A 12,993-nucleotide genomic window follows, 5' to 3' on the forward strand; every position below is an offset into this window, starting at 1 on the left:
GCAGCAAAGACAATGGAAGGACAGGAAGAGCACAGACGGGCTGAAGCAGAAGGAGGGATAGACAGACGAGCAGCGGCGGGCTCAGTGGTTTGGGAAAAGCGTGCTGTAATTAATTACATTGGCTGCAGAAATTACAATTATACATCACAGCAGCGTGTGGCTGAGCACTTTTCATTTCCACAACGGTGTGCACACTGACAACTGTGTAATAAGGCCTAATGGCGTTCTGCTCGTCTGACCACCCACAGATTCCTATAAAGATATGCTGAAATTTTTTAGAGGACATTGGTTTTACAGAGTCCTGCACAGCAGAGGAGAAAGTTGTTCTCTTAAAGTCAGAGCAAGAGATGAGCAGAATTAAGGAGAATTTCTTCAGAACTACAGGTTTTGGTTGAATCCAGACACGTCCACCAATTGTAAAAAAAACACCCAAAATGTCACCATACAAGGTCCATTAATATACTGGACTAAATCTGACAATGTACAAGCTTCTTGTGGCGTTACACAGCAGAGTAACTAGTGTGTTTAACAAAAAAAAAAATTAAGTTTTTAAGGTAAATGTAGTGCTGTACGTCCCAACATGTTGCATAATGTTGCCAGCAAGCTCCACAAACTAAATACTTTCTTCAGAAACATTTTGGTATCAGTTTCAGAGAAACACTGTCCATGCTGCCAAATTAAAATGTTTATGTTACGTTGCACAGTTTAGATAATTGATATGGTGATATTTGCAAGCACTTTTCCAGATTGCCAAGTTTTTGCTGTGGAAAACCACCTGACCCACCTGTCACTCAAAGCGGCCACACCCTCTATTATGCAGAACTTTAAGCCTTAATAAAATTCAAACAGGTGAGTTGATTGTTAAACTTCACCCCTTCACAGTTGTCATGAAGGAGGAAATTGTCTATGGGGATTGACTCTATTTGAAGCTTCAAGTGGTCATTTGAGGAACTGCAGTTTTTGGCACTGCTACGTTGGCCTTGATCCTTAGCCCTGGAGGAAGCTGCTTGGTTGTAGCACAGTTTTCCTCAAAGCCTTTAACTTTAAGAGGTACTATATGCATTATCATTACTTTAGTTTTTATTGTTTGGCTGTTGTCGGTCTCCACGCAAGAGGAGTTGATCGAACTCCCTGCACATGCCACAGGTAGTAAATCTGAACATGCTGAATATGCTGCTCAGTGTTTTTGATTAAAATCTGTAAATTCTTCACACTGACATCTAAAGTCCCAAACAGCCCTTGTGTTGGGATTTCTGCTCCACTGTGTTAAAATCTGCTGTAAAATGGACCAAAAAAAAGGTTGTTGTTATTACTACATTTAAAGTTTATCTCTCCCCTGCTGAACAGAGCTGCCACTGTTCGTATTCAACCTGCTGACTGTTCATTCATTATTCATTTGTTGTTTAATTCATGCATGTTATGGCTCCCGGGTGGTGGAGCCTCTTGTAGAAAGGTCACATGTTCGATACCTTCAACAATCATGGTGAGTCCACGTGACCTGCCAAAGTGTCCTTCAGTATCTCATTGTAAGTTAAGAATGTAAATGTGACACCTTGATGCTTTAAATTTAAATCTGATTATACTTCTCGCCCTCATCTGCCTTGATTTAAGGCCTTTCCTCACAGTAACCTTAGAAAACCTGTCTGGCAGACACAAGTTACACATACACAAGACCGAGGAGGAAGAATGATGAAGTATGCTGCTACAGCTCGAAGCCGCTCACGAAGCACAGTTCTGATGGCCATTAGCACAAACTTAAAGATGACATATGGAATCTTCCTTTAATTTAAGCAGAAGTCAACAGCTTTGAATTTTACAATTCAAATCTCAGCGGTCTGAATTTTCCTCTGTGAGCCAAAACATGACACATCTGAACCAGTGTCAGTGTCCGTGTCATGGAACCAATTATTTATAGAAATATTTAGCTTGCTGGGCTTTTGTGCGTCATGAACACCACGATGGAGAGTACGGTTGTGAAGTTCAGTTTTGAAACCCAACACCTGACAAAGTTTACAAATGGGAACTTTTTTGGGGGTTTTACTTTTCGCTCCTTAATTAATGTGATTGTATTCGTTATTCATGATGCCGTCACGGTGCTGGGATAATCTTGCAGCGTTAACACTCACTTCAGGACATTGCTCTGACATTTTAAATAAATCTCAAATAAACTTCAAACAAAGGAAGAGGACAGGACAGACACAGACCAGTCCAGTCTCGGCAACGTAGGTGGGTAAACCGCTTATCAGGGCCCAGTGATCTGCTGGAGGACTCCTGTGGAAAACAAGCCACAACAATCATAACATTTATTCATTATCATCATCTTTCACAACAACAGGAAGTAAAATAATCATGCAATTTGTAGTCAGTGTCAGTATTAATTTGATGCTCCCAGGATTAAATAACTTGTACAACTTTTTGTTTACACAGGTGGGACTGTCAGGATTATTCTGTATGAAATGTTTGGATGATTATTAATATTTAAACCAGCAGCCATGTTTGATAATAGACTTAAAAAATTAAATGGCTCTATTCTCTGTTATGCCAAGTGTCAGAAATTGTATTTTTTTTTACTCTTTTATTAGCCATGATGTAGATTGTCTGGTATTTTTTTTGACTGTGAGGAGGATATGACATTGCAGTTTCTTTTTCCAACATGGTCCCAGCATGTCCCTCCTCACCTTTAATAATCACCTCTCCAAACACCTTAAACTAGATCTGTGCTGTGACTCACGGTATGACTTTGATGTCCTCTTTGCCGTGGAGGATGTAGTCGATCAGTTTGTAGAAGATAATTTCCTTTAGAAGACACACAACATAAACATTAGAGGGACATTATGTGGACAATATATTTTATTTGAACAGGTCATATAGTATGACAACAGTGACTCTGAATAAAGGGAGAACATTTAATAGTTATTTACTGTGTTGGTATGTCCTATTTTCTAAGTTCACTATCTAAAAGTATCATGAGACTAATATATATACAAACCTTAATATATATACAATTAGGACAAAAAAGTCTTAATTCATGATCAAGTTGTGAAATACTGATGACGGTGAACACTCCACCTGCTGATAAAGTGCAAATCTGTTCAGTACTTTTTGTGTAATCCTACTGACAAACAATCGAACCAACCAACAAACAAACAAGACAGGGGTGAAAATATAACCTCCTTGGTGGAGGTAACTAAAAGTCAGAAAGCCTCACTGGTGGCCTGATGGTGGTGCTCGAAGAAAGGTCAGAGAATCACTAAAGAAACAGGATTCATCCTCTGTAGGCCAATAAACTACACACTTTATGAAAATTCTGCCATAAATCTTAGTTATCTTCTCATGGATAAGCCATAGCCAGAGGGACATTTTACCCGATGGCACCAGAGTAAATATCAGGGTACTGACTGAGAATACTAATCACAGTCTTCAATATGAGAACTGCTGGGTTTAGCAGCAGTAGTAGGAGCAGTAGTAACAGCTGTAGTTGTAGGATTGGTGAATGTTTCCTCACCCTGCCATCAGGAGTTTTGGGTCCATCGTATGGTGGAACCTCTCCCATCAAAACGGGCCACAGGTCAAAGAACTCCTACAGACACAGAGAGGGAGAGAGAGAACAGAAGATTTAGAGTGGAACAACACAGCTGATGTGGCTACTTCTGTTGTTTCATTATTTAGATGCACTTACTTTGTAGGTTCCATCCAACAGCACCATCCTGCCTGAAAATGTTAATTGCCAGCAGCCTCTTAGGGAGCGTGTAATGATTTTTTTCCCTGTGTCTTCACAAAGTGCACAGTTTCCAAAATGCTGGCTTAAAGCTGATCTACTAGTTTTGTTTATTCTTAAGTGCTTTATTCATGAAACCCAGTATCTTTACCAGACAACCATCTGTGCAGACAGACAACATGTGTTTGTTCTCAGATGCCAGGTGTTAGGAATCAACTGGCAGCTGCTTATAATTAGGTGACAGCTACAGCCAATAAGTAGTATTCATGACATGTTGGTTATCACAAATACACAGGGACAGTACGGCAATAATCAGACGTTCTGATCAGAAGTATTATTTCGTTCACTGACACAAAAACTAAAATGAGACAAAGATACTGTGGAGATTAAACAAAGACACCCCAGAGGAGTTTCTGAAAAATATCTCTTCTCAAAAGATGAGTAGAAAAAGAAAGAAATGCTTCTCGTTAAAATTCATTTGGCGTGGAAGTACTAAAAAAACAGCAGTGCGTATGTGATGAGCAATTGGTGCATTTAGTTTGTAAAGGTTTATTGTTATATAAAGTAATTCCTTTTATTCTAGGATTTCAAATTTATTTCAGATTCAAATACTGTACAGTTTTTACATTTCCTGAACCCATGCACAGATTTAAAGACCAAAACTAAGCCCCAAACGTTGCTTGTTGCTCACAAATCTGCTTTTACATTAAGTGTTTTGACTATTTAAGCTTAAGCTTTATTCAAGTGACCTGGTCCATAACCTGGAAATGAATGTAAAAACGAGGCACCAAAGACACTAAATCAGCCTGGCACAGATAGGATTGCAGTGCTGCTTGCTGACCTCTTTATTTGTTGCTTTGTTAGTCTTCCAGCTTATCCAGCTTATCCCTGACTCTGGGTGTGCATCTATGGTAACCCACCTTGGTCTTGGTCATGTCCAGCAGACCCACAGAGTAGCGGTCACAGTTGAGGAAAGCTCTGACTGTGTACAGGGCTTTGTGGAACTGCCTCTCTATGTCTGTCAGCTCTTCAAACACCTTGCTGGCCGACCACAGCAGCACCTGCGCCGCAGAGGAGAAAACAACAGAATTCTTCCTCCTCATACCTGACTGTTACTCTTACTGGCTCCCAACATATTGTTTGTACACTATGTGCTTTCACAAATTTACTCAATTGGGGCATCTTCTCAAATACACCAGATACATTGCTTATGTCACTTTCTTTGCATATTAATTTTTGTCTTCTTTTCACATATCCACATTATTTTTGTTGAAAAATGCAGTTTTGTACTGTTCACACTGATTCTAAAAGCATCGGGTCAAACGGGGGGACACTTTCAGCAGCTTAGTTAAATCTTAAAAGGAAACAAGGTTAATTCAGATCCTAAAGGAGAGCATAGATGGAGTGCTGCGTGCTCTGCAGCCTCACCTGTCCCCTCCTGGTCTCACAGTTGTGCAGGTAACTCAGATGGAAAACTCTCAGGATCAGGTTGGCAAAGTTCAGGTACTTGTTTAGGGTCTAAAAGAAAACAGCACACGTTTGATCCTGAGAAATGCATTTGATTTACATCTTCAAAACATTTTCTAATTGCAGTGGTGACCACCATAACAATATTCAGTTTGACATAATTTGTTAGTAACTTTTACCTTTGTGCCATCAGTCAGCAACATATCATATCGTAATAATGCACGAGCATCACGGTCATCAAATGTGCACTCTCGACCACAATGTCCTACCCTGTTTACTGATTCTTTCCCATAGATCTAAATGCACAATCAGGTCATTGGTGGTGACTGTCTGTTTATCAATTTATTATTTAGCAGGATATCTTAAAAACTACTGATTATATTTAGGTGTAGACAGCACACATTTTGCCATTTTTAAAGCATGCACTTGTTTCTTGTTTCGAGGCTTTTTGAAGCAGGTTTTGACTGAGCTGAAAATTGAATTTAATCCAGGTGATTGAATCTCTAAAATTAAGTGTGCTGAGGGTGAGTTTCCAGGTCAGACAGTGTTAGATGTTACCTCTTCATCCTTGGCACTGAAGCGCGTTCCGTCCAACTTGTTGATGGCCATCATGACGGCCACCATGTCTTTACCGTTCATGATTGGGATGGCGAGGACGTTCTTGGTCTGATACTCTGTCAGCTCATCCACAAAGTCACTGAAGTGAGGGTTCTATGAAGAGAAAGGAGAAAGAAAGGATTTGATTGTATTTAATTACCATACTCTTTGCCCCTGCAGCTCTCACAACTCCCAGAGCCAGTTCTGATGAACACACCACTTCTATCCATAAATGCTGCTAGCAAGGGCTTCAATTATCCACAAACTCAAGGCCCTCTCTGCTGCACTCCACCTACTGCTCCTCCTGTACAGCAGGGGTCATCAATTGTGTTCCTCTGAGGGTGAAATAGAGGAAGAGCGGCTCATTAGCTGCAAAAAAAGGGAACAAAAACTTGCAGAGAACAACCCTTGGGGGACCAGAATTGGTGATAGCCTTGATTTAGGTTAGGCAATATTTGAGTTTTTGTTCAGATCTTATTTCCTGCTTTGGGTAAGGCTGAAAACAAGAAACACACAATTTAGGTGCAGGTTAGGAATCACTAAGTCAGGGCAGGGCAATTTGCCAGAGTAACATCATTTATAGTCTTTTATAGAGATTGCATGATGCAGAGCAGAATAGAGGGAAATTATTATCGCTCTACTATTTTATCTGCCTCTTTTACAAACCTCACTCTCACCCACTGGAATTCACTCCTCAAAATCAAGACATTAGCATCATCTCCGACTTTCAGTCTCCACCCCCAGAGATTTTAATACTGCTGCTGTGACATGCAAAGCAAGGAAACCTGAACAGCATCTCAAACCCTCTTCTTCTACCCAGCTACAGATATATATATTTGTGCCATTTTTGTGCCATTTTTGTCATCTTATATTTTTAATTTAGGCATCAGTAATGAGATGTGAGCAACTCTCAGCCTGCACCTTCAGTCATAATATCATTAGGCATTAAGTCGGATTTTTCTCTCTACATAGCGGTTGATCTGAAATGCGGTAACAGTGCAGGACACATAAGAGAAAATCACTATGAGGGGGACCAGGCTGATCCTGGATCAGCACCATACAGAAGCTGCTCCAACTGCAGCCTGAAAGAGCTTTACAAACAAACCTGTTCCAAAGATCTGGGCAGTTTGACAGCTTATTATTGGGTGACCTTTGACCCCCTAAAGCCCAGAGAGAGGTCTTCATCCTGCTTGTTATCCTCAGCTGAACCTTTGCATTGACCTTTACACAGCAGCTCTACACTTTAGAAGCACAAGTTGTATTTTGATATAGAAAAACACAAATTATTTATTTATATACACTATTCATCTGGGCTGTTCTTCATCATTTAACATTCCAGCTGGGCTTTGCAGGGAAAAAGTCAAATGACCACATATGTTCCAAAATTCAAACTCTACTATCCGTGGACCTGTAGACCTTTAATATTTGTCATTGTAGGATGGTGTCAGAATTTTAGGGTTTAGAGATTCAGCAGTCAAATCAATACTCATCAATTTATAATGCATGCAAATACATGTATCCAAAAAAATGCATACATAATAAATATGAGAATACAAAATCCTCTCTGGATAATATAGCCTCTAGGATTATTACACATTAACTGGTTAAGTGGATTTCAGGGTGTTTCTACTCCACCAAATGAAAGAATAAATAAAGCGAAACAACAGTGTAACAGGATAGATTAAAGGTGTGTTATTGTGCTGAGTCTGTGAAAATGGCTCAGGGCCTGCCTGACCTCTGGGAATAATCTGGGATCGCTCTAATTCAGGACAGATTAACCGGCTTCATCTGCAACATCCTCCGCTTGACACTCTGCACCTTCCTCACACGCACATGTCCAGAGGAACCACACCTCAAATAACAGTCGGAGTCATTACGCTGTATTGTGTGTGATTATTAAATTCACTTTGAAGGAGGAAAGGATGGATGAAGTGGGAGAAATGAGGCCAGCTGTTGCTCACTACATAATCCCAGTGAAACATAATCCCTACTTTATACCTACAAGAATCCTGACTGGATGACCGGCCTACACTGGATTGGACTGGGAAATAGAGCACAGAGAGAGACAGTGATTCCCAGTCTCTGCACTACTCTGAAAAACCATCCACACTGCATTAGCATCATAAAGTCAACCAATTATATGGAAACATTAGCTGTTCCTCCGCTCTGACTGGGGAGACTGAGGCTTGGAGGCTTTGATATCGTTCCAGTTGCCACATTTCCCATCGTGCTTTCATGTATTTGTGTGAGACTGCGGCGTGACGGACGGAGGTTTGAACAGCACGGCTCACAGTGAAGGCACACCAGGCCGGCCTGGCAGCAGAACCAACAGATAAAAAACCAAACAGGAACAATCAAAAACGAGTCTGTTTCATTTGTACATCAGCAGCTGAGCTTTCTAATCTCCCATGAAAAGATGTGACTAAACTGATACAGAGGAGGGCTTGTAATCCATCAGTTATGTGGAGTGGGCTGCTGCCTTACTGAGTGTAAATGTTACAATAACAGTTGCTAGAATGGGAGAGGGGAGGGGGTGGAGGAGAAGGTGGTGGATCTGCAGTAGCATGACAAACTTGAAGTGTACATGGGAATAAGCTTGCCAGCCATTTTCAAATGTCAAAGGTATTGGCTATAATGAGATTGAGCTGGCTTTGGTTGGAGGGAATTAGCAACAGCGTTGACATTGTGGTGTCAAGTCGCCCTCTGGTGGTCAAACACAGGCAGAGCAACAGTGGACTTGCTCTGACACTACAGCAAACAGGGATTAAAAGTTTACTGAGCAATGAACCAATTTTATATAGAAATGGTTTCATTTTTACAGAAAGGATTTATTTGCTGGATGAAGTTGTAGATCAACAAACTGGTTTTCGGATTCTTTAAAAATGTTACATCTGAGCTGTACCGATTTAATGACTCAATAGCTTTTAACGAGTAGCACATGAATCCTCTTTTAAGCACTGGTGTGCTATACATATACAGGATGACAGGGTTTCACTCCCACATGGGTCTTTCATATTACAAATATATACATCCATTTAAGATGCTCTAAATAAATATACACTTTAAGAAGACATCTACAGTGGGGTCTAACTGTATGTCTTTTAAATAAGTTTTCTCTGCCACAGAACAAAGAGCTTTGGCTGTCATTGTTTTTATAATACAAGAGGTTATAATACACCCTCAGAGCAGTTACATCTTCAGGGCAGACTGGAGGCTACCGTGAGTTGCTATCGGAAAGTCACGACATGGGCCGGGGCTAGATGGTTAGCGTGCTAACTTCAGTAGAAGAAAAGACGTTATAGAGACAAGAGTTAACATTGCCGTTGCTTACCACAGCTGGAGACAGCTGTTGGTGAGTAAAGGAATGAAGTTTGATGCTGAACTAAGTACAGTAAAAAGCTGCTAATGCTAATGTTGCCTATGTAGCAGTAGAAAAACTTACAAATAGCTCCTTTAAAAGATATAATCATCAAAAGATATAATTGAGGGATGACCTACACCACTGAAAGTAAATATAGACGAATATACTCTATTTTTGGCTCGTTTGTTTCTTGGTTTTGTTTTCCTTGATTTTATTGTGCATGTATTTATTTGTGGACGCTTCTATTCAATTTTTCAATTGCAACAGGAGGCAAAAGTAAAGAAAATGAATTGGGAGGAAGAAGTTTGCCCCATTCTACTCTATTTATCGGTTAAATGTATGTGTGGGAAGATTTTTTTTATGAATATTTGTATTACTAACATGGCACTGATGCCCACATCAGTATCTGTAGGCATCAGTGCCACATTACTGGTGAACATTAAACACCATGTGTATCTACCTCAGACACGTCAGGAATGTTGACCATCTTCTTGGTGGAGGCCACATGGCCCACAATGCCCATATCCAACGGGTAAACAATCTCACTGTCAGGTGGCACCAGACAGTCATCAAATGCTGCATCTTTATGGACGTTAAATAACCTGCAGGTAAAGATAAGGACAATCAAATTATAATGTGCTGTGAAACTGAAGTAGGTTTTTTTCTTTTAATTACAACTCAAACAGGGAATCTGCCATTCAGACAAAAGTTAAACAGAGAGGGAATGCAAATGTTCCTCAACACTTATCAATGTGCCCGTAAGCAAAGCAACTACATTCAATATCACCAATGGAGATACTAACAGGTGTGTTTGTAGTGGGCTCCTTTCATGAGCATGAAAATGTGTAACTGCATAAATAGAAAGTGTACAAATCTGGGATACACTCAGCAACCATTCTCTGATTTAATTAAGCTGGAAGTGTATGAATGTGAAGCAGTGTGCTGGTGAAAAGCAGCATCTGTGTCCATTAAATATGGTTCCCTGAAGATTTGCCTGAAAATGTAGGCAATGTGCTCCGTGCTGGCAAAGTTTCAGAAACGTTTCCTCACCAGGTAACGGTGAGGTGGAGGAGATGGAACTAGGAAGAGGAAGCAGTGTGACTTTAAAATAGTATAAGAGACTGTAAGAGTGTGGAGTGTGTGTCCGGCCAGTTTTGATTTTCCCTTTTCATATGAAAATGCGTGCAGAAAAAGCTTCTTTTAAAACTTAAAAGAATCCCCAGTCACCTTGTTGCCAGCTCAGCTACACCATTCCTCTGCCGGTACATGAAGAGGCTCATGCGGTCAGCCCTCATCATGAAGCTGAGGTGTCTCATGAGGTTGAAGATGGACTTCTCCATCTGCAGGTTGTCCTGGATGTCCCGCATCAAGTCAAAGAGGACTTCGCTTTCCTCCACCGTCGACAGCTCATGAAACTTGCCGACGTCCACTGCCGCCTTTCGGTTGTTGTCCAGCAGGTCCGAGATAACCTTAGGCCGGAAGTTGATGTCATAGTACTGCTTGGCGAATTGCGGATTGGCATCCAGGAACTGCTCCGCTGCTGCTGCATCCACCATGACTGCTGCTGAAAGGGGATGTACTCTGACAGTTTAAAACAGATGGTACTAATGTTCTGGGCTGGTTGATTAGCAGTTAAAATCCAAAGAGGGAAAAGTCTGGTTGGGGAAACTGTACACAAAATGTCTTCTTTCATTGAACAATTGCACAGGAACTACAACTTTGCAAGTCATTTAACCTAAACTGATACAACAGAAAAATACCCAAATCCACCATGAGTCAAATTTAATGCAAGTCCAACATTCTCTCTTCTTTTAGCTCTGGTTCTGTCTCCTCCTGAGAAAAATGTCTGCCTCTTTAAATGTTCCACTTTCTTCTAGCTGGTTGCTAACTTTGTTTTATGTAGCTTGGTGCTGGACAGGTAGCTTACAATGGGTTTCTCAGTTATTGGTGAGAAGAGCTGCCTGCTGCAGCTGGATATGAGGCTGAAGTGAGCACTGACACAGTACATGTGCTGTAAAATCAAAACAATGAACTAAAAGAAGCTAAAAAGCTCAGCAGAGCTGCAGAGTCAGGGGATAATCATTGCTACACAGGATCACTTGTGTATGACCTGCTAAAAATTGTCCGTAACTATCCCTAGCAATTACTGGTGGGTGGAGTTGAGTTATTTCAGTACTTTTCCTCCCTGACTCCTGTTATACTGTTGCCATGTACAAGCTTCTTCACATAGAAATCTATCAATAAAGTTATGATAATAATAAGGCATATTAATGTCTATATAATGTTATTATGTTATCATATAATAATGTACGACCTACATGTGTGTCCGACAGATCTAATGGATTTTCTTTTAAATAAAAAGCAGGCAGTCTTACCTGTTAAAGTCCTTGTATTGTCTCCAGTAAAGTGTATAATCCCTCTGTCCTGCTAACCAACTCTGCAGGCGCCTGAGAAAAGAAAAGGGATTACCAGGATGGTTTTAAATGGTCATGTGTGAACATAAGCCTGCATCCAATTACAGCGCTGGGATTATGATACCTTCCCATGTTTATTGACATAACCTGGGATTCCTTTCTCTGTCTCACTTCAAGACACTGTTGACACTTAAGGGCTCTTATGCGGTGTCATGAGAATGAATACTCATGGCAGATAGCCTGTTGAACTGAAATATTCTGCTCATTAGCCATTTATCAACCACTTGTATGGATGTTTTTTCTGTCTACCCAAAATGCTTATTAGGAGGACCAGATAAGACATATTTAATATGGATGTAGTTCTAATTATACACACGCAAGAGTCAGAAATACACACACTTCAAACCTAGTGAACTGACCCCCAACAGTTTGCACACCGCAAAAGAAAAATGGGTTAAAAATCAATAAGAAGAGTTTAAATACAAATCACTTCATTTTTTGTAATTCAAGACCATGGTGTGTACTTTCATGTGAGACAACTAACTTAGATTTGTGGTTGTTATTTCAGATGGCTAGACTATGCAGATTATAGCTAGAGGTTTATAAATTGCATTTTCTCATTCAATTTCCCCATTTCACTGTAAAAGATGTTGGCCCCCATCATTGAGGTTTTCAGACAATAAGATAACAGTATGTCTGTGTCCATATCAGGAGACATTATAGTGACACTTTATCCAAAGTCTGCCATTTCAGAATAAAATACTCAATCCCTGTTGGCATAAATTGTTCATAGAAATTTCTCAAAGCACTCTTGCAGTACAGTTTAGTTCTTCTGATATCCATAGAAGAAGAAATCGAGTACAGATTAAAATAAAGGATTGGCTGGAGAAGTGTAGAAGTAGTTTTGATACTTTTCAAGCTATGTTGTCTCTGTTAATCTGCTGTCATCATGTAAGATATCAGCAAAACTGTGAGTGTGAGTGAACAGAGACTCGCCAACACAGCTCCCTTTCTGAAACTCCCTGAGGTGTGTGTAAAATATATATTGTGAGATTCAATATTGGTGGTTAGGTCATTGCAAAAACATAGTATTACACTTACATGCGTCTCCTATAGCTCATAATGTATCATGTCTCTCCACTCTCTGATGATGAACCACCGATATCAGTCATCTTCACACCCTTTCTGAGGAACATGAGACAGAAATAAAAATAAAAAAAAACCTAGAATAGCAGAAGTAATATCATTTCAGAGAAGAAAATAAAAAAATGTCCGAACTATGCAGCTGGTTTTACATGTGTGGTGTCAATTGCAGGTATGTTCAGAGAGCTGCAGAGCAAGAGAGCACAGACTATTTTGGGATACACCACACCTAACATCGGCATGACAAATGTGGATGTTGCACTGCAGGTTCGATGTTGCAATTTATCATTTTT

At 40.2% G+C, this 12,993-nt stretch overlaps 1 protein-coding gene across 1 annotated transcript in view; it reads right to left on the reverse strand.

Moving 5' to 3' along the window:
* The window catches only part of pde6a (phosphodiesterase 6A, cGMP-specific, rod, alpha), a 30,453-nt gene extending 17,617 nt beyond the window's left edge, over window positions 1–12,836 (reverse strand). Inside the window, exons 1-10 of the mRNA XM_056383418.1 lie at window positions 12,659–12,836; window positions 11,519–11,590; window positions 10,371–10,707; window positions 9,604–9,745; window positions 5,744–5,896; window positions 5,147–5,236; window positions 4,639–4,779; window positions 3,506–3,580; window positions 2,732–2,796; window positions 2,205–2,271 (exon numbers count right to left, since the gene is read on the reverse strand). Of these exons, the coding sequence (XP_056239393.1) occupies window positions 2,205–2,271; window positions 2,732–2,796; window positions 3,506–3,580; window positions 4,639–4,779; window positions 5,147–5,236; window positions 5,744–5,896; window positions 9,604–9,745; window positions 10,371–10,699 (1,062 nt within the window). The 5' untranslated portion in view covers window positions 10,700–10,707; window positions 11,519–11,590; window positions 12,659–12,836. The remainder of the gene's footprint in view (window positions 1–2,204; window positions 2,272–2,731; window positions 2,797–3,505; window positions 3,581–4,638; window positions 4,780–5,146; window positions 5,237–5,743; window positions 5,897–9,603; window positions 9,746–10,370; window positions 10,708–11,518; window positions 11,591–12,658) is intronic.
* Window positions 12,837–12,993: the final 157 nt, after the last annotated feature.

This window comes from Seriola aureovittata, chromosome 8 (assembly GCF_021018895.1).
Source record: "Seriola aureovittata isolate HTS-2021-v1 ecotype China chromosome 8, ASM2101889v1, whole genome shotgun sequence".
NCBI lineage: Eukaryota > Metazoa > Chordata > Actinopteri > Carangiformes > Carangidae > Seriola > Seriola aureovittata.